The sequence below is a fragment of the Symphalangus syndactylus genome, chromosome 2 (genome assembly GCF_028878055.3).
Source record: "Symphalangus syndactylus isolate Jambi chromosome 2, NHGRI_mSymSyn1-v2.1_pri, whole genome shotgun sequence".
Classification (NCBI taxonomy): Eukaryota; Metazoa; Chordata; class Mammalia; order Primates; family Hylobatidae; genus Symphalangus; species Symphalangus syndactylus.
The window spans coordinates 121,375,125-121,397,741 of record NC_072424.2 but is presented as its reverse complement, the minus strand read 5'-3'; the positions used below and the strand labels follow the sequence as shown (position 1 = coordinate 121,397,741).

Below are 22,617 nucleotides of genomic sequence, written 5' to 3'. Positions count from 1 at the left end.
CTAATAATAATGTGCTTTCACACTGGCAATAAGCAAGTATCTTAACAGCATACGAAACAGTAGAAACCCATTTTGTCTGAGTGGCTTCATTATATGTTTCTTAGACCGATGATGGGTCTCACCAGGGGAGTACAGAGGAATCATCTGTGAAACATTTCTTAAAAGTACCCCTTTCTTCCCATGGGAGATTCTGAATTAGTAGGTCTGGAGTGGGGCTGGTATGGCTCTTGATCCATGATAGGTAGACAGAAAAATAGATGATAGGGAGGTAAGCAGGTAGGTGGATGGATGGATGGATGGATGGACAGACAGACAGGCAGGAAGATTTTAATTGCACAAGTGATTCTAATGGGCTCCTCAGTTGAAGAACTGCTGCTCATATTAAATTGCATATGGCCACAGCATTCAATTCCAGTAAGAATTAATTCCGAGTTTCTATATAAGTAGCAGCACACAATAAAAAGCACAGCTCAGGCTTGATTTCAGCTAGCGTATTCATTTGCCTGCTTATGGAACACACCTCCTCTGCCAGGTACGGTACTCAGTATAAGGCTCAAGAAGGAGACGTGGCCCTGTTCTTGAGGAGCACGTGAAGCAGCATGATGGTGTATGTGCTACATGTTCCAATGGGGTAGAAGAGAGTTTTCCGGGAGGAGAGGAGAGGAGAGGAGTGAGAACACTCATTCTATCCAGAGGAGTTGAGGATGGTTTGGAGCAAGTGGGGACACTTGAGATGAGGCTAAGACAAGGAGGAGGCTTTGCAATATGGCAATAGGGGACATGCAAGTGAGAGAGTCTGGGGAGAAATGGTGGCGGCTGGAGCAGGAGGGGCAGTTAGGGAAACATTCAACCCCCATCCCCCCCAGCCTCCCCTGCCAGTCCCTGGCGGTTCCTCCCAATACTAGATGCTTCACTTGTATAAACATTTGGAGCTTAAAACCCTCTGTCACTGACACCTTCTCAAGTGATGCTCATGACCATGTGAGGTAGTTAAGTCAAACATTATAAAAGATGGTTTTACTAAATTGCACTGTTTCTATTAGAAGGCATGTATTAACCCTGTTGTAAAAAACACTATTTATTAACCAAAACACCAGAAAAGCAAGTTATCGAAGCATCCCTAGGCTTTAATATTTAAGGTCACTATCAATTTAAAATGATCTGAAACTCAATCTGGAGTGTGTGTGTGTGTGTGTCTGTGTGTGTGTGTGTGTTTGGAGCAGGAAGTACAAGGTTGAACAGGACCTATTTCTCTATCACTAAAAAGCAGGGCGCCTGTGGTAAGTCACATGGATACAGCAAATATAGCATCGATGTCTAATCGTGGCTCTGACCCAGCCTCTTGGTACAGATACAGTTAGTGATGATTAAATCATAGCAGTGCTATTTGGGGTCTAATAATGTACCTCTTCTATTATATAGAATTTGACAAGGGATGTTTAACATCTCTTTTTAGTTAAATTTTACATGTAGTCTCTTCAGAAATAGTTTTTGCCACTGTGGTGAATCTTCACTTTTAGTATTTAATTTGCTTGTAAGATGTTGGAAGAGAAACCAACCTTCCTGATTAGGAAGTAGGTGACTAAGTCTCTCCGTAACCACCTTCTTTGATCCAGTCTACGGACTCCAGAAGGATGGATTATAGAAAGTCTGGCTTCAGTTTGCTTTGTTCCTATCCTGATACATTGCCTGGAAGCAGTATTTCACCTCTGCTCTTTTCTTTCAGCCATTTCCTTGAAGGTCTCATTAATCTCACAGCCTCACATCTCACCTGGAAGCAGATAATTCTCAAACACAAAATCTCAGCTAGACTGGCCTGCTAGACTGGAGCGAGGAAGGAGGGAGAGAAAGGAGAAAAAAAGAGAGAGAGAGGATTCTAACAGTGGTTGTCACCCTCATGGCTCATTAGAATATAGTGGGGAGCTTTTAAACAAATACCAATGTCCTGACCCCACTCCAAAGTCCCTGATTGAATGTGTCTAGGGTGGGGCACAGAGATGAGTATTTAAAAGATTTCCAGATGACTCTAATGAGTAGCTAGAGTTGAGAATGACCACTCTAACTCTTTGGAAGACATAAAAGATGTCTATGATGTGGAATCTGCCCTCAAGACGTTTAAATCTGATTGGGAAGGAAAGACTCAAATGCAGACTAATCTCAGATGAACTTCCAGTAAGTACAAAACTGGGTGTTGAATTCCATCAGCGCCCTGAGAAAATTCAGGGCTTGGAGACCAGTTGAGAAGGCATTGTAAGATGGGATATGTGCTGGGCCTTGACACAGGGCTGGGATTGCAGTAAGTTTCCTCTCCCCTTCCCCACTGCCACCACCTCCATCAAGAGACTTCTAAGTGGATTTCATTCTTAGGAGCTTCCACTCTTGCTTCTTTCCAGTCCATTCTTCCCAGTCTCGTAAAACCCTTCAAAGGCTCCTGAAAGCTAGTAGGACAGAGGCCAAGCCTCAAGGCCCTCCCTGATTGGTCTGAGGCCTCTACCTCTCATCGGGCCCCAGCCACACTGGCCTTGTTGCTCAGACATCCCAGTCAACGTCCTGTCTGGGGGCGTGGGTGTTTGCCGGCCACTCAGCTTGACACATTTTTACCCTGGCTCTCACATGGCTGATTCCTTTTCATTCCTTAGGCCTCAGCCTGCATGCCACCTCCTCAGGAAGCTTTCTCTGACTACCGAGTCTGGAGTAGCCTCCACCCCAACCTCATTCTCTATCCAAATACCAGTTGATTAACTTAGCAGCACTAATCACAACCCCAAGCATTTTGTCTATTCATTACTAATTTTGCTTTCTCTACTAGAAGGAAGGGGCATGCTGACAGAAGCTCTGTTTCATTCTCTCATATCCACACTAACTAGGACATTGCGTGGCACAGAGTGGGTGACCAGGAAACATCAACAGGATGTATGGATGAATTAATGACTGAATGGCAAGGAGGAGAAGGCGTTCTGGGTGGGAAGAACAGCAAGAATGAAGGTACAAATGCTTTTGTGGATACAGAACAGACAGTGGAACAGACTGGTAGATGTAGAGGATACATGGAAAATAACAGAAGATACAGGTTAATAAGTCAAATGTAATCATTACTAATAACAATAAATATAAGGATTTGAACTTGACACCTGTAAAGGTATAAATGCCGTGCCAGGACTGAATGATTCAGGTCTAAGAAAGGAAATCATGATTCCAAAGTCCAGTCCTGAGGCACAATTTCAATCACTATTCCTAATTAGAAGATTAAATATTTGGAAAAAATTGGTTTATGTGAAAAAAATTCAAAATAGTTTTGGGGAGATAGCTGGATGTTGGGGATTATCTATAAAAATAATAAAAGAGCTACCTATAAAAACAATTAGGCAGATACTTTATACCAAATAGTAGGAAACCCTGAAACTTTGAAACCATAGCTCTGAAACCTGAAACTGAAACTTTGAAACTATGGCTTCTCTTGACATAGATATCAAAATTTAAATGAGCTTATTGTTTCACTGTGTGTTTGTCAAATCTTGCAGTGGTTCACAGAGTAATACAGAGTTTGGAAAGAGTCATGTGGAATGTAACGTGTTAGTATTACTAGTGAAAGAAAAAAGACTATTCAGGCACAGGTGTGGTCAGATGAGACAAAGGCACAGGTACTCTGTGGTCTTCCCTCTAATCATGATCTCTCTGGAAGAAGAAGAGAGAAAAAGTAAAATTCTTTCATATTCCAGAAAGGTATGTCTGCATTTCATTTAAATATCATTAAAAACATATGGGGAAGACTCCATAATTTTTGTTAATGACTCTAATATTATCACATCTTTCAAATGAAAATTCTGAATAATTTTTTTTACAATGGTAACAGATTTCATACGTGGGCTCTACCAAAAAGCATTCTATTTTATAAATTGTCATAAATTTATGAATGTTTATGAAAGAAACACTTCACAACTATATTTTGTCTTACCCATATGCTAACTTCTATCCAAGAGGGTATTCAGCTGTATAGTAAGATCATATGACACTGATATTTACAAATTAATTTGCTTTTTAAAAAATTGCTCCAACTTAATTAAACATCATTAAATGTTTGTTGACTTAATTCAACAAACATTTACTACATACACTTACTACAGCCCAAGCACTGTGCTCAATGTTATGGAAAACACAAAGACCAAGAATCCCCACTCTTAAAGCAGTAAGACAACATGAAAAATGATGAGTTGAATTTTGCTACTGTTACAAAAGGCTGGATTCAAGTTTATAAATTACTGGCTTATTTATTGGGTGAGCTCTTAGCCTCAGCTACTTATGTGTAACTTGGGGGAGATTATATTTACTTACAGAGTGACTGCAAGTATTAATGATGTAACATGTGTAAACTACCTAACTTGATGCCTAGGACATAATGGACACTCAAAAAAGTAAGGTTCCTTCCTTTTAAGACATTTGACATTTAGCTAAATATGATTTGCCTTTGTTATATATGTTCTTGGTACCTGATTTACAAAAATAGAACTTTGAAGTTGACTTTTTACATATAACATCTTACATCATCTATTTTTAATATTTCATGTGAATTGTTACATTTGGATAGACACAATCTGTGCATGACCCCCAATCTCATAGATGTCATTGAATTCCACTCCTTTCCAAAGCAGGTTCAAGGCCTAGCTCCCTTTCCTTCTTTACTTCATCTGATGATGATGTTTATGAGCAGTGAAAGGTTAGAGGCAAGGAAAGAGAACAGAAATCCTGGACATAGATGACACAGATATTTAATTTCTAAACAATCAAGCACTGATACTTATGGAAGTAAGTATCATGAAATGTATATATTCATGTACATGTGCAATGGAATTTCATGTACATGAAATGTACATACTTATGGAAGTATCAATGCTTGATTGTTTAGAAATTAAATATCTATGTTAAAAGTTACTTACCAAAAGTAACTTTTTGGTAACTTTGCTAGTTACCAAAAATGGCTTCCTATATTTGGAAACAGGAAGTTGAGAAGAACTCCGGAGAGGAAGAATAAGGTAAAAATGGAAAGTGAAACTGCGAATGAAGGGATCCTAACAGTGCATTCCAAATTGGAGTTATCTACCTTGTAACTAGGTATCTCCTGGAGAACCTGAGGTTAATATGATTGGGAAATGCTGCATTCTATATTCCATCTTAGGAATTCACCACAAATATTAGCACCTACAGGAAATTATATGCCAATTCTATCAGCATCTTTTTTTTTTTTTTTTTTTTTTGAGACGGAGTCTCAGTCTGTCACCCAGGCTGGAGTGCAATGGTGGTGTGGTCTTGGCTCACTGCAACCTCTGCCTCCCGGGTTCAAGCGATTCTCCCACCTCAGGTATCCAAGTAGCTGGGACTACAGGCATGTGCCACCACACCTGGCTAATTTTTGTATTTTTAGTAGAGATGGGGGTTTCACTATGTTGGTCAGGCTGGTCTTGAACTCCTGACCTTGTGATCTGCCCACCTTGGCCTCCCCAAGTGCTGAGATCACAGATGTGAGCCGCCACGCCCAGCCTCAGCATGTTTCTTAACATGCTAAGAAACCTGTTGAATGCTGTTAAACTCAACAATTCTTAAAATTGCCTGAATGCTAAATTCTTTGTGTGTGGATGTAGGGTGGGGAGTTTATTTAATAACCTATGGAATTAATATGGAATGGCGTATAATTTAGAAAATTTTGATTACTGATTCCTCTTTCTATCACCAAAATGCATTTTTGCTTGTGCTTTATATCTTTTCTAACAGTTGCTCTCGACAGAAGCCATTTGACAAGTTTCTATTTCATCTTGGTGATACAGAAAAATCACAATTCATTCTGCCTTTGGAAAGATGAGTGGTTGCAAAGAAAGAAACACTGAGAACAAATTTCAGTGATCCTGAAACAAAAGTAAAAACTTCATTTCAGAAACAAAGACTTTGTCCTGCTTCTGCACACTCTTGGGCCATGACTGTCAGTTTACTCTCAGGAGGTCACAGTCACTATGCTATTAGAGTAAAACTAGGAAGAAAATTTAGTCCCACTTTCACAGTACTTTTATGTTTATATATGAACTTATTTTTCCTTTTGGTATTTTTATTTTAAAACAGTTAATTTGGTAATACTAGCATTTTGAAAACAGATGCTCCAAAAAACAGATTATTTATCAAATTTTAACTTTTTGCTTAGAAAAATATCTTTACATGGGCCGGGCGCGGTGGCTCACGCCTGTAATCCCAGCACTTCGGGAGGCCGAGGCGGGTGGATCACGAGGTCAGGAGACTGAGACCATCCCGGCTAACACGGTGAAACCCCGTCTCTACTAAAAATACAAAAATTAGCCGGGCATGGTGGCAGGCGCCTGTAGTCCCAGCTACCTGGGAGGCTGAGGCAGGAGAAGGGCGTGAACCCAGGAGGCGGAGCTTGCAGTGAGCCGAGATTGCGCCACTGCACTCCTGGGCGACAGTGCAAGACTCCGTCTCAGAAAAAAGAAAAAGAAAAATATCTTTACATGAATCCTGGATGCTTCTAAGAATATTTATTTTGTGAAACATACAATACTAAAATAGCACAATGGGTTTCACAACAAATTCAAAGGAAAATACTGTAATTTGCTTGGTAGTTAATAAAATGTTAAATAGTAATCTTTACAACATAAGGGGCATTTCAGAGGATAAGAATGAGTTTCTTTTTTAATTTAAAAGAAAATCGGCCAGGCGCGGTGGCTCACGCTTGTAATCCCAGCACTTTGGGAGGCCGAGGCGGGCAGATCACGAGGTCAGGAGATCGAGACCACGGTGAAACCCTGTCTCTACTAAAAATACAAAAAAAAAAATAAGCCGGGCATGGTGGCAGGCGCCTGTAGTCCCAGCTACTCGGAGAGGCTGAGGCAGGAGAACGGCATGAACCCGGGAGGCAGAGCTTGCAGTGAGCCGAGACTGCGCCACTGCACTCCAGCCTGGGCAACAGAGCAAGACTCCGTCTCAAAAAAAAAAAAAAAAAAAAAAAAAAATTTAAAAGAAAATCTGTTCTAATTTTTTATCAAGTTTTTTAGAAGAGCTAGCAACATTACATTCCCCTACATCAAGGCTGACAATCCCCTAATTAAAGAATCCACACATAGGTACATATATTAATAATACACATGCAAATGCATGTGTACATATTATGTACGTGTGTGTGTATATATAACATTAATAAATTTCTAAAAAGTATCATGGTTAACAGAATTATAGATAGTAAGACCAAGATATCACGGAAGTGGAGGATTAGAGGAAACAAAGTCTTAATTGCATAAAATAGAGTTTGCAAACATAGTCAAATATTCTAGAAAGCATCCTCTTTCAAAACATACGCATTCTTATTGGATCTCTGCCCCATTAGGTAACCCTTCTGAGTCACCATCTTTAGCTGTTCAGGAACGTTGGCTTGACAACCTGGGCTGCTAAGGTTTTGAACCAGCTTGAAATGAAATGTCTTCGTGCTTACATTTTCTTAGGTAACAGCCTGGCCTTTACCCTAATTATTTCAATGCTTAGGAGCATGTTTCTCTTTGCCTGGTCTTATTTCCATCTATAAAAAAAGATGAAGCATTTGAAAGTTTCCTTTCTCTATACCATCCCATAGGATCTCCCACAGACTGGAGGGAGAAGGGGCAGGAAACCTTTTTAATCCTTTAAGCGGATTAAAAAGTCACCAGTGAACCAACTACTATGGCTAGTGGGCAACACACAAGGCATTTCAAACCCAGCAATGTCAAAATGGAACTCACTGTCTTTCTCTTAAAACTCATTTTGTGTTCAGTAGTGCAGGACTATTGTCTTAAATTCTCTAACTGGAAACCTCCAGGGTCTCCTTTGACTGCTGCAGTTCTCCCTGCCTCCATATCCACTCGTCGCGCTCTGCTGATGCATATCCAGTGCATCCCCCAACCCCATGCCCATTGCACCACCCACATTAATTTCCAGTTCTACTTCTGAGACAGCCACTTGACTAGTCTCTTTGCTCAGAATTGCTCGCTTTCCCACACTGTCATCCACACCACTTTCAGAGCCACGCTGCTGGAGCATATATTTATTTGTTCATAAAGCAACCTGCTTCAATCTTTTGATGGCTCTCTAAAACGCCAGCATGCATTGTATGTTGCCATATGCCAGCCATTGTACCAAAAGCTTTACAGGAGTTATCTTATTTTCTCTTCATAGCAATCCTATGAGATGGGTACCATTATTGTCACCACGTACCAATGTGAAAATTAAATGCATAGAGTTTCTATTACTTATTCACAGTCACTGGGATGACAGGTGGCAGAGCCAACGTTCACCTAAAATTACCTGATGCTCTCGACTACTCCACTCCAAACCCTTCCTCAGTCTGGCTCCAAATAACTCTCGAGCATCTTTTGCAGGGAGCTGGCAGCCTGTGACCTTCTCCAACTCAATGATTGTACATCAATGGTCAAAAGCCTTTGAACCACTGAGCTAGAATGCACGGCGAAGGCTCAGGGGCTCTCAGCAGCTGCCACTTCCCCTCCAAATGAGTGTGGCTCTTTCAACCCACACATGGTAACTGAAATATCTTCATATCAAGTAGGGAAAACCCAACACAATAAATTCTGCAGAACTTTTTTTTTTTTTTTTTTTTTTACAGTACTCTGCACTGTAGAATATGAAATTACATTTCAAAAATTGTGTTTCAGATAAAAATCACACACCAATCAACTTTGCTTCCGAATGTCTTATCACAGTTCATTCACAAGAACCACTTGATGGAGGTAAGGAGGATAGTGGCACTGGCAGAACGCTGATGGTGCTTGTAGTCACAGGTGTGCCATTCTAAAGCACCATCTATTCGACTTGTTATATAACTTCTAAGAAGAAATAGCCATTTGAAAAAAAAAGAAGAAAATGTTAGATATTGCTAAAATTACCCTGACATATTCCACACGCACAGTTTGATAAATATTTTATTGTTATTCCAGGAAAAGCTTTTAAAGGAATACAGAAGCCAGCAATTATGGGGAAGGGATGTCTCCTTCTCCGAGATAGTAGGAATGTCAGCTCTTTGCTGCTAAGGAGAAAAAGGACAGATGCACAATGCCATGATAGCTGAAATGTACACACACCCACCAAAAGGGCCGGAGTCCCAAGCAGCTCATCTTTCTTTACTTGTTAACAGCAGAAACCATGCACAAATATCCTGATGCGGCGTTCTATGTGACTTGAATAAATGAGGGACATTCAACCTGTGTGGACCCATTGCTGTGCTTCTGCCTGTCAATTATCCAAACTCCCACACAGAAAGCCTTGCTGGAAGAAGGCCTGGCTCCTTGAAACTAATGATTCAGTTGTCAGTACGAGTGCCCAGCTCTAAACTACTAGCTCTGAAATCCAGGGCCTCAACCCATTTCTGATTAGAAAAATTTAGGCAAATACTCAACATCATTATCTTCTTTAAATTAAATTGGAGAAACTGTAGTGCTCCAAGTTATTTCAGATTTTTCAGATTTTGTTTTTGCCACCTACCAGTTCTATCTTAAATGTTTCCCTTACAGTCAATATAATGTATTGAAATGTGTGTATGTAATGGATGTTTACATTTTCCTCCTGTAAGAGAGGCTGCTTACCTCATCAAAAAATTACCATGAAAAGTGATCACTGACAGCCAATTATAAGCCATTATAAGAAACATGCTATTTCTGAAACATTCAAATTATGTGATTTAAAACCTGTTATTCTATTCAAAGGTATGTATGGCTATATTTGAGATTACACCTAAAATTTGAAATGATATAGAAATTGCTACTTTACAAGCCACTCTCCACAGTGCTTGAATAATCTTAAACTCATCAAGAGCAGAGGTATTTTATTAATTGCATTTAATAACATAACTAAAGATTGTGAAAACATCCCCGAAAGCTCTAGTTACCCAAAAAGAAAAATAACCCTTAGCATTTTTAAGCCTACATAAAGTCTGCCACAGAAGTTTCTTTCCTTTTTTTAATGGCCTTTAAATAAATATATGAGTCAGTTTAAAAAGGCTTTTACTTGAATTAAAGTGATCATTCCGCCAGAATGTCAGTATAATAAATTGTGGGTGGCAGAAGTTTTAAATGAGGCTAAATTAGAGGTTCTAAGTTTATTTATTTAATTTTTAACTCACTCTACTGCTGTAATTAGAGAAGCTTTTGGTTGATCTTCAAATTGTGCCTTGTCATGGAATACCATACCTACCTGCTTTTATGACAAGCCCTATAGTACATTTTTTTAATGACCAGAATGGGGGTATAATCCATATACATGCATCCAGCTTCCCTCCTGCTGCTACTACACTCACATTCTTACACTTGTTTCATTTCTTCCACCACCCTAACATTTTCATCCCTGATATTATACTGTTCCACTTTATTTCAATATCTTCAATGGCAATGACCAAATAATGTTAGTCACAGAGTTTTGTTCCTGGTAAGCTATTTCATAAAAGAACCTAATACACGCTGACTTTAAAATCTCTGCTAGCCTATGCTACCTGTGCCGAGGACTGAACTAGCTCAATTTCATAAACAAATATGTTTCACCATCAATGGGTGGTCTTGTAGTGTAGAATGTGTTTTAAATGATGTAACCTCTTAGAAGAGCTGACTGTGTCTCAAGGCATGGGAAGCATCACCTTCAAGCTGATACCAGCTGCGTAACTGAACTAATGAGCTTCAGGAGACAGACAATCCATAACACAGCTGGGAGAATTCTGCTTGAGTGCCAACAACACTGAAATGGGGCATGATCTCACAGTATATCTCCTCTAAAAGTTCAATACAGCAAAGTAAAAAGAAAAAAGTGCCACCTGATAATTTTATGCTAATTATTTAATTGACATTAACATACTTCAACCATCATGTTTGTCTAGTTATCAAGTAAAGATATTAAAAATAAATACATTTTTAAAGGTTCACAATTGACCACTAATATCTCTATTCTGAAATTAAAATATCAGAGGCTATCGAAACATTTTCGACATTGCATCCTAACGTGAAGATGAAAGCATCAGACCAAACAGCTCTTATGCTGTTACACTGTGCATATTGTAATATTTATACAGAATTTTTGCTCAGCTCATTAACTTAATTCCATCTACCTTGTGCCATCCCTTAGTAATAGTTTTTTCCACTAACTGTATGCATTTTCCACCCACCGCTCTGAGCACAAAAGAATCAAACACTACACTTGCTTCAGCCTAAATAAAATAGCAGTAGTCTTCACAAAAGGTGAATTTGGAATACAATCTGCATTCCAAGTTCCTAAACTTCAAAGTAAACACTAATTGTCTTGTGGACAATGCATCGGGGTTCACATATTACAAGCGTCTCAGTCTTGAACATTTAAGTGCAAAACGAGAGCAACAAATAGGCAAACCTTCCGCAGCAAAGGATGCAGGCTGCAAAGGAAGCCAGCAGCTATGAAGAATTCATGCTTGTTTTACCCACCGGCGTTGTCCATGTCTCAGGAGTGGCGAGGCGAGTTCTGTAGCCTGGCAGCCGGAAAGCCCTGGCTCTTCTGACTACCGAAGCACCCTGTCCTTCTGCTGATTATCAGCCCTTGCTGGCACACTGAGCATACTTCATGCACTGTCTGCAGGAGACACCGCCAGGAAATTTATATCTCCAAGGATGACAAACAGCCATTAGCTCCATTACAGGCTGATTAAGAGAGATTGAGCCTATCAAGTGGGTACTTGAATCCCCTGGGGTTTCCACCTCTGCTGTAAGCTAAGGAGGGGGAAAAAATCACTGCAATGTTGAATGTGTTGCACATTTCAGGAAAAAAAAGTGCACATGCTACGCAAAACACAGAGCTTTCCAAAAGATGCCAGGGCAAACAGGAGCAGGAAGAGGCACTGAGCATGAAAAGGTAAAAAGGAATATTTAAAAATACAATACATTATCCTTTCCTTGGGGTTAGTCTAAATATGGTTCAGCCTTTATCATTGACATCACTGAATGACTGGGCAACTTTTCAATTTAAAATTTTAAAGCGTTTTGGTTGTTGTTGGGGGAGGAGGCAGGGAGTAGCAGATAAAACATTGAAAAATAAAGACTATCTTTAATATCTCTGTTCCAAATAAATATTACGAAGTTGAGTATTGCCCTTCCATTTTAGTTATGTTCATCATGACTAGTTCTTCTATTTCTGATCAGAATTTCTGCTCACCTATCCTAACAGAGAAATTCAAAGTATTTTCACCAAATGTCACTAATAATACAAGAAAGAACTGTCAAAAGAGGTTAGGGGATTCTACAGACTGTTATAATCTGTGGCTAAAGAAATGTGAAGATCAGGAAAGACTGACTAACACAGGAAGGCCCTACTTCCCTTCTTTCCTTTAATTTGGCTGTGTAAAGATGACACTCAAAGACACCAAAAACTGCTTACGCTGTCAGGACACAAGGGTGAGCACAGTGCTGGAGAAATCAGGTGCCAGGCCTCGTGGCTGTCATGACATTAGATGCTGAGGACAGCGCAACTGTTTTCTCAAATATAGTACAAAGATTTACAATGACCTCATAGGACCTACGATGAAATGAATCCACAGTGTAGTTAGGCCTTCCAGGTCTTTTATACAGACAGAGTTTTAAAAAACAGTTCATAGTGTTATATCCCCAGAGTTGCTAAATTTGAAAGGCAATTTGTTTATTAAGCATTTCTTTATGCCATTGGAATTCCTAATGACACACCAGTTGCAAATTATTTATAGTCTAGTTTCCCACTGTAACAGCTTCTAGATTTAAGTATTTTTGTTTTCAATGTAACTTCAGGATTTCCTATAGATATGAGGTTCTTTTATTGTTTAAACAAAACACTTTGTTTACATCAGTGATAGTTCAGAAATTTTTTCCTCAAATAAAAGCTGAATTTCTCAGTGATTTTTAACCTGAGATTTTTAACCCTGTCATTTCAATTCTTTCACACAATTTTAAAGGTATATCTCTATGAATTTTAAAAAAATCATCTTTATACTTTTTTTAAAATTTGCTTGGATCCCGTAAGACTGAAATCACTGTGGTTTCTATACCTCATCTACTTGCCCTGATTAAGACCTGCTAACTATCCAGAGTGAGTGTTATAAGCTCAAAATCTAGGACAAACTAACTATTTTTAAGAAAAAAGAAGAGGAGATAACAGGGAAATAAAGGTAACAGAGAGAGAAGATACATCATCAAGGCTGAGATGTGGGTAAGGAGCAGCTAAGAAGTCTCATCTATCGGCAGTGCCTATTGCCTAATACGAATATATTTATATTAGCTTTGTCCACAGTTCAAAATGTGACTCTCAGTTATTTTTATTAATACTGTTAGTCCTTAAATGACAAATGGATTATGTTCCAAAAGTTCATTTTATTGGTCATTCGAAACACTCTTTTTTTTTTCATAAATACTGACTGGCTTCCAAGGCCAGCCCATTAAGCACTCCCTAACTCACAATGCGATTTATATAAAATCTGATCTTTACTCACAAGTCTAAAATCCAGAAAGTTTTAAAAATATTGTTGTTTTTGGTAAGTTTCACTCCAAAATGCATTTAGTGTCATAACTTGAAGTGATGTGATGCTATTAAAAATCTTTACTTATTCCACTCAGAGCAAATAATCATGTTTGCTACAGAAATGTTTAATATTATAGGTTCTAAGAATCTTCCCAGATCCTGCTAGGAGTGATTCACAATAAGTAGCATATGTTTTCTATTACCTTTCTAAAATAAAATTCTGAATTCTGAAACACAACTGACTCCACGGGTTTCAGTTGAAGGACTGTGGTCCTTCAGTCCATTTTTGCAATTTAAAATGGTAGATGACAAGTGTTTGTGGTGATGGATGTGTTAATTAGCTGGATTTAATCATCCCACATTGTACACATATGTCATAATATCACATCATACCCCATAAATATATACAGTTAGAATTTGTCAATTTACAATAAAATAAAATGGCAGAAAATAATTCTTAATACAATTTTGTCACAGGATTCCCTTAGGTATTTAGGAACTTACCATCTCCCTCCCTTGCCTGTAAATACTCAGACATCTCCACTAAGAGATAAATAAGAAATGGGCAACATAGAAAAATGTCTAGAAATCAGAAAATTAAGGTTGAGTGTCCATTATAAATTAAGCCCTGTTCAAAAACTGCATTCATTGCCAAGGACATAACTGCTTCCCATTTCTCTGTATTGGTAAATGGCTCCACCACTGCCCCTCCTCAGAGGAAGGGCAATGCAACCGTGAAAAAGCACAGTAAGTGGACCATTTTCCTCAAGCTCCAGGGAGAATCCACTCCCTCCCTTGATTTAATTCACACCCACAATTAATATGCTGTAGCTGGGGAATGCCTGGTTATAAAATGTTCACCAGGCCCTTTCCAATGGCCCCAGATATGCCGTGGGCATGGTAGAGGCTTCGATAAGCCTAATGTTCTCCGTTATGTTTCTAAATATGGGGTTCATTCCCATTTTTATTAACCTTCCCATGAGTACATACTCAGCTTGCCTAGAGTTCAACAAACTTGTTTGAGGCTGGGGTAATTTGGAGCACCTGCATCCAAGTACCCTCAGTATGATCCCACCTTCGAAAAAAGGACACAACCCCTCACTGTCTGGGTTTTTTAAGAGTGTTTGCCTGGGGTTGGTTGTATGATGTTTGGGACGCTGGGCCTGCCTGGCTGAGGTGGCAACAGCGAGGCTGCTGTGGGGCCCTGAGTCTTCAAACGCATCACCAAGCACATCTTTCTACAAAAAAAAAAAAAAAAACCCTATTAGCAACTGTCTCAGTTTTAACAAAGAAGATGATGTCTTGGCTTCCTATAAAAGTTCTGCTTACTTTTCTTTTTTTTTCTCTTTTATTTTTTTGAGACGGAGTCTCGTTCTGTTGCCTAGGCTGGAGTGCAGTGGCACAATCTTGGCTCACTGCAACCTCCACCTCTTGGGTTCAAGCAATTCTTATGCCTCAGCCTCGAGAGTAGCTGGGATTACAGGTGCTCACCACCACACCTGGCTAATTTTTGTATTTTCAGTAGAGATGGGTTTCACCATGTTGATCAGGCTGGTCTTGAACTCCTGACCGCAGGTGATCCACCCGCCTCTGCCTCCCAAAGTGCTGGGATTACAGGCATGAGCCAGTGCACTGGGTCACATTACTTCTTAACTTTCCTAGCAGAAGCTCTCACTTATTGGAAGCACAGAGAAGAACTGATGACAATAGGTGGCAATAATACTCTGCCTTTCCTAACTGAAATTCGAGCCCGGGGGGATAAAGGCCAGTTCAGCTGGATTCTATGGAGAAAAAGAGCAGAAACACCACTCCAAGGGGCAGAGGGACTCCAAAATCACAGGCTAAAAAGAACATAGTTTTACTTTTAGATGATGGATTCGGATCCTTTCTTAGAAAATCAGGCTCTGTTTCTCAGGATGGAGGAGTAAAAGAGTGAACTGCCGACATAATTAGATTGCTTGGTCCAGTAGATCTCTTGGATACTCAAATGGGCCTATCTGACTATCTCAACCTTTTGAGTTTCTGATTCATCCAAAGAAATAAAGAAGCGCCAGAACATTGACTACCAATGAGAAAGCTTGCTCCCTGTTCATTTTGGAACAGATTCTACTGAAAGTCTCTTCTTTTCTTTCTTTCTTTTTTTTTTTTTTTGAATCGGAGTCTTGCTCTGTCACCAGGCTGGAGTGCAGTGGCATGATCTCGGCTCACTGCAACCTCTGCCTCCCGGGTTCAAGTGATTCTCGAGCCTCAGTTCCCAGGTAGCTGGGGTTACAGGCACCTGTAGCCATGCCCAGCTAATTTTTTGTATTTTTAGTAGAGACAGTGTTTCGCCATGTTGGCCAGATTGTCTTGAACTCCTGACCTCAAGTGATCCACCCACCTCGGTCTCCCAAAGTGCTGGGATTACAGGCATGAGCCACCCCAACCAGCTGAAAATCTCTTCTAAAAACATTTGAGCCACTGCTTTTACAAATACAGCTATCAAATAGTTTTGACAAGCAAAATGCTTGGATATATAACTCTCCAAGGTACTAAACCAAATCCCTGAACTATTAACCAAAAACAGTTGATAGGAGAAAGTTTTGCAACAGATAGTATTTCCAGGAAGATCTGGGCAAGAAACATTATACATTTATCCAATGTTCTACTATGTGGATTTTAGGCCAATGCTTACTTGACATGACTATGTTTTCTATTGTGCCTAACTATTCTCCTTTTGAGGTTTCTCTTCTGATTTAAAGTGTGGGGAGGGGTCTCCTGAATTTCTTGATAACATTTGCTTCTCTTCCCTTATTCATGGTCCTTGGAGTGTGCCTGATACGTATTTTTTTTTTTTTTTTTTTTTTTGAGGCAGAGCAACATACACTGCTCCTTGGCTATAATTTTTTTTCCCTGTTGTATTCAAAGTTGAGCCCAATCCCTCTCCCCAGCTAAAAAATCCCATGGCAGTTGTCCCTATACCTATTGCAGTGGTCCCAAATAAAACCTGCCTTACTGTGCTTTAACAAGTGTCATCGAATAATTTTTTAACAGCAAATTGTTGGAGGTAAAGACATTTCAATTAGTTTAGTTACTTCCACGTAATTTTTTTTTTTTTTTTGAGACAGAGTCTTGCTCTTGTCACCCAGGCTAGAGTGCCGTGGTGCAATCTTGGCTCACTGCAGCCTCCGTCTCATGGATTCTAGCAGTTCTTCTGTCTCAGCCTCCCGAGTAGCTGGGATTACAGGCACATGCCACCGTGCCTGGCTAGTTTTTGTATTTTTAGTAGAGACGGGGTTTTGCCATGTTGGCCAGGCTGGTCTCAAACTCCTGACCACGGGTGATCTGCCCACCTTGGCCTCCCAAAGTGCTGGGATTACGGGCATGAGCCACTGCGCCTGGCCCACACTTACCCTCTTTAACATCTTAATGCAGAGGCTGTGAAATTTTTCTGCACAGCCAGATTGCCTGGTGTCTGGACCTTACATAAGGCAATATCCATCAGACACAGTCTTCTGACAAGTTTGGACTTTTGGCCAAGGTGGTTTGGTGAATCCACACTTGGACAACACCCCACTGCTCCAAACACATAGCAATGATAGATAAAATATTAAATAGGTAAATCACAGCTAGGCACAAGAAGCTAGTTGACCATTTCTATGAATTAGAAGGGAGCCAAAAGCTGAAGGCTGTGGGTGAGGTTTCTGCAGTGTCCTGCTGTACCCAAGGGACAAAAGCAGAGATGAAGGCCAGATGCACAGCTCCTATGTAGTGATGGCTCTAAAAGAGCTCCACACGAGAAAGGAGCAGTCAGAGCCAGGCTCTGCTTGAATGGAGAGTCCTGGCTCAAGAAATGAGGTTGGAAAAACAAATGGCTGATGCCTTAGTTCCAGGAGCCATGGCTTTATAAAGCCTTGAGGGTCTGGGAGAGGATAAGTCTTCATAATCAATAATTAACTAAGCTTCACGTGGGTCCCTAAATACTGGATTGGCAATATGCCCTCAAAATTGAGCAGAAACTTCCTCAAGATGTCATTAGAAAACCTGACTAGATGGGAAGGTTAGAGGGACAAGGTGGAGATGACTTCAAAACCATAAAACTATTAGGGAGGGGGACAGAGAGAGTGAAAACAAAACTAAAGGAACTAGCGTTAGGTAGCACAATGAGGTGACTATAGTTAACAATCATATTTTATATTTCAAAATAACTAAAAGAGTGGAATTGGAATGTTCCTAACATAAAAAATGATAAATGCTTGAGGCAATGAATATCTCCATTACCTTGATTTGGTCATTACAAGTTGTATGATTGCATCAAAATATCAGATGTAACCCCTATGTATAACTATTATGTATCAATAATAATTAAAAATTAAAAAAATTTAAAACAAACAAGCAAACAAACAAAAAAGACCTTCCACTGAAAAGGAAGGCATGAGTTGAATTCCAAAATATTTTAAGACTGCTAATACATAAAAAGCCTGGGAATGTATTTCTCTTACAGTAACAATGCAGAAGAATGAGAGAAAACAAAGGACCATCTGGGACCCAGGAGTCCACACAGATGGCACTTACTCAGCAATGAATCTCAAAGTGAACGCCCTGGTGGCTGGAAAACTAAAAAGCCTATCTCCGTGAAAGGCATAAAAGGAACTCTGCCAAAGTCAGAGAGAGAGGGTTCCCCAATATGTGAAATATGTTTAGCTTTTCTAATAAAACCAGTTGACCCAAGAGTGCCTAGGAAGCAAATTCTGACATATAAATGAGATTTCCTAGGTGTCAGTCTAGTGTGCCTTAGCCCAGCATTGTACTCCTACAAAAACCTGCAAGCAGCCCTCTGAGAAGGAGGCTCAACATTGGCCTGGCCCTGCAAAAACATGTTGGGGAAGCTCTGGCCATTGCAGTGAAAATCAATTCATTAGACACTTTGACCAGCAACCTGTACAGATCTAAAGGCCATCCCAAGAAGGCCTTTTTTTCCAGAAGATTCTGATTTTCTCAAAGAAGACTCTGGGCTTTCTTCCTTCTCCTCCAGAATTGGAACCCAGAACTGACACCTGTATCTGAGTCTCAGGCCAGAGACCACAGCTTTCATTTTTTGAACATTGACTATTTACCAGGCACGGTGCCCAATACTTTCTTTATGCATTTATTTCATTTAAACATAACAGCAAGAATGAGTTTGGTACTATTATTATTCCCATTTTATAGATGAAGAAACTAAGTCTTGGAGAGGTTAAGAAATGTGCCTCAAGATGCACAAACGATAGATCTGGATTCAAATTCAGGTCCTTCGTGTTGTAGCATGTTTATGTGTCATCTCTTCATTCTACAATATTTACCAGGAATGGCCAGGCTCAATGTATAGGCCCAACTTCTTTTTATAGAATCTTATTTTATTGAACTTCTGCTTTCAATGCAAAAGCATAATTTCTTTTAAAGCTTCAGGCTTCTGTCTCAATTTGACTAATGAAATGTTTAAAGCTATTCTTTTGCCTTGGCAAAACAAAACAAAACTAAACAAAACAATCACTTCGCCTTCAATAGCACTCAATAGTCTTGGTATGAAAATAAACATGGTAGAATTTCTGCCTGTAAAAGGCATTGAGGTACAGGCTTCTTTCTAAATTCCAGGAGATGGCTGCATTTAAAAATTATTCCTGAAGGAAGACTAAATTATAAATCTGTAAATCAAAGCAGAAGGATATATGCTTACCATTATTTAGCTCAATCTATTTACCACTTCAAGGATTTTTAAAAATAGTTTTTAAGAACTTTACATATACTTTATTATGGCCAATGCTCAAAAAATTATTGAGTTGGCAGCAATGCCACCAGGTCACTGGAATGCAGAGGAAGGCATCTGTTTGACATGGTGCTGACTATTGGCAAAAAAGGGCTTCTGACCATATCGATCAGCCAAAAGGGTAACCTGTTGCTTAAAGGGCAGTTACAGCTGCTTATGGATGAATCTATTGTTACAAAACCAGCAAACAAAGGAAAAAACTGGTTCAGAGAAGCTGCTCCAGGAATATACAGCTTGCACAAGTTCTCTCCACAAGCCACCAGTTAGTTGGAAGTATGATGAGTACCCATCCTAACAACACAGCAAGTTCCCCTCCAATGATGTGGCTGGCAGGCTCATGCCGGCCGGACTGGGGACAGCCTGCTATTCATACTCAAAAAGGTGATTCTCTCTAGTAGACTTTAAGAAAGGGTCAGACTACTGTTTTCTCAGATTAGAATCATGAGCTGCCAACTGGTAGTCTAATCAAATCCACCTCAATGACATGATCATTTGGCCAGGCCAAACCTTGAAAGCTTTAGACAAGGCATCTGCTCTGAGTTTGCCAAAGTTTCCGCCACTCCCAATTGTCTCACATTGAGCTACACACACTTACATGGCCTGCCTGGCTCCTGAAAGTATTTGTGCCCAAGTCAGCAAAATGGACTGCTGATCTCTCAAATCTCTTGCAGACTCATGATTCTATAAAGAAAGGGTGGTATATCTTAATACAGCACAGAAAGGGGGAAAGGTATAGGCTGGATCTTAATGAGCTGTTCTTATAGGCTAGCAAGGGAAGCACCCTTTGCAACTAAAAAAATTTCCTCCATAGGCTGTTTGGGATTCATCAAACAAGTATTCTAGGCTCTGCTTGACTTAAACTTAAATTAATAAGCATTTCTTTAGTAATAAGACATTTGTTAAGTTGGGTTACTTCTTATCAAACGTCTATTGATGGCGTCCATGAAAGACGTAGAAATCTTGTCAAGGTCTTCCTCATAGCTCCCAGAACACTACTGAGTGCTCAACAATTGTTTCTAGAATGAATACATGACCAGATAAGTGATGGATGAATCAATAAACGGTGTGGTCCAGGCAGAGCCAAAATTCCTAAAAATGCCTAAAAAGCATGTGTTACTTTTTTCTCTCATGAATCAATTTCTGCCTGATCTCCTTAAATAGCCTAATGAAAGTTTAGTTTTCTCCTATGAAAGTATACTTGCCATCTAGTAGTTTTATTTTTTTAAAGGGTATTAACACATAGGCTTTAGATTAATTGAGAGAATGATCCTTTTTCACCATTCTGCTTTTATCTCCTTATCCAGGCCTTCATTGAAAAAAGAATTGGAGGTGACGCCAATCTTTTAGAGCCAATCCTCTAATTGAACTTATTAATAAGCAACATCATTCCTTGTCCATCTATATTTTGCATCAATCCTAAGATCAGCTTAGGACACCTAGAGCAAAGCGCTGAGTACCCCGTGGGTCATCAATAAATGCCTGACTGATTTAACTGGGGACTGAGCTCTCTGACTCCTCCCACTACCATCATTGTTCTAAAAGAGTCAGAGGTGAGATGCTAAGTTTAATTACAAAGGACTAATCTACTATGTTTACTATTCACGCCACTAAACCTGGAACAGGTAACAGAAAGCATCAATGCCAGCCATTTAAATGGCTCTAGATGGACTTGTTAGGACCACAGCAAACACTTAGCTAGTCTTTGAGACATGAGGTCTAGTGATTCCTCCAAGGGGGTTATAGAAGATTCCTAGGAGCCATAAAAAAAGGAGATAAAACATCTGCATCTGATATGAAGGACAAAGCCAGGAAAGGCACTGGATAACAGTCAAGGTTAACCAGTTTCTAACATAACCACAGGGACATGGGCCAGGAAGGGGAAGCCATGTGGTTGTTTTTAGAGAAGTGCTTTGCCATCAGATGACTGCGATCCCTCCCTGGCTCACACTTCTGCTTTTACTTTCCTTTCCTATTATCTTTTCATCAGTATTAGTTTCCTGTTGCTACTGTAACAAATTACCACCAATTTAATGGCTTAAAACAGCCCAAATCTACTCTGATGGTTCTGGGTCAGAAATCCAAAATTAGTCTTCTAGGGCTCAAATCCAGGTGTTCTGAAGGGCTGCATTCCTCTGGAGGCTCTGGCTTGGTCTCTTCCACCTCCTAGGCTCAGTTGCATTCTTTGGTTACAGCCTCATTGCTCCAAAATTTGTCTTCATCGTCACATTGCCTTCTCCTCTTTTGACCTTCTTGTCCCTCTTATAAGGAATCCTGTGATTACACTGAGCCCAACCAAATAATGTAGGATCATTTCTCCCAGGATCATAAAGTCAACATCCTTAACGTCTTCATATCTGCAAAGTCCCTTTTGCCATGTAAAGTAACATATTCACAGGTTTAAGGGGTTAAGATGTGGTTCTTTTTGGGGGGGTGCGGGGGGCATTCTTTGACCTACTATATCATCACTGTCTTAACAAACTACATGCCATCAAGTCATCTTAATTAAAGTTCCCTCTCCCCAGGAACAGGCTCAGAAACAGCCAAAGCCCCCACCACTACTTCCACAGGTGCATCTGAAGTCTTGCATGCTGAGTAACAGGTAGAAAATATGGCAGGTGGTAGGAGGAGCATCAGGAAGGGCACCAGTGATGGGCTTTGAGCAGGTAATGAAAGAGAATTTCTCAGGATAAAATGGTAGATAAATTATAAAAAAGAATGTCAATATAATGGACCTGGGGGATTTCCAATAATCTAGCTCTGTATGGCATTCCAAAGCCTGGGTCCAGCATGTTCAGTGGCTTAAATGAAAAACTGTTTAGGTCAATGCTGAATAAAGACTTTAAAAACTTCTATGCTAGAACACAAATGGAACCATGTATTGTTTGAAGGGGGAATCAAATCTCCTTAATCCTTTTATCACTGGCTCCCATCAGGAAAAACAGATAGCAGAAGAGGAATCCAAGAGTCCAGGACAAATTACAACTGAACTCTGCAAAGATGACATATGTAATACACTTTATTCCAAACATGTTTGCTCACATTTGGCATGTGGATTGTAGAGAGTAGGGATTTCACTTTATTTTTAGGATGGTCTGTGGGTAGAGGATGATATTCACCTTGAATAAAAGAAATCACATTTAACCATTTAATGAAAATGCAAGAGGTCTTTACTACTTACCTGGAAGCCAGTATTATGTTTCCATACAACTGCTCAAGGCAAAAAAGCAAAACCACTGAGATACCCTAGACCACCTCAATATTCCTTCAAGGATGGGACAGCGAGCAGCTCACGAATG

At 39.8% G+C, this 22,617-nt stretch overlaps 1 protein-coding gene across 4 annotated transcripts in view; it reads right to left on the bottom strand.

Moving 5' to 3' along the window:
- PHACTR2 (phosphatase and actin regulator 2) overlaps positions 1-22,617 on the bottom strand; it is a 295,326-nt gene that overhangs the window by 211,739 nt on the left and 60,970 nt on the right. Inside the window, exon 1 of one of the 4 annotated variants that reach the window (XM_055266052.2) lies at positions 11,481-12,213. The exons of the other annotated variants lie outside the window; for them this stretch is intronic. Within the exon in view, the coding sequence (XP_055122027.2) occupies positions 11,481-11,493 (13 nt within the window). The 5' untranslated portion in view covers positions 11,494-12,213. Of the gene's footprint in view, positions 1-11,480; positions 12,214-22,617 lie in introns of those variants that run through there. 4 annotated transcript variants of the gene reach the window in all.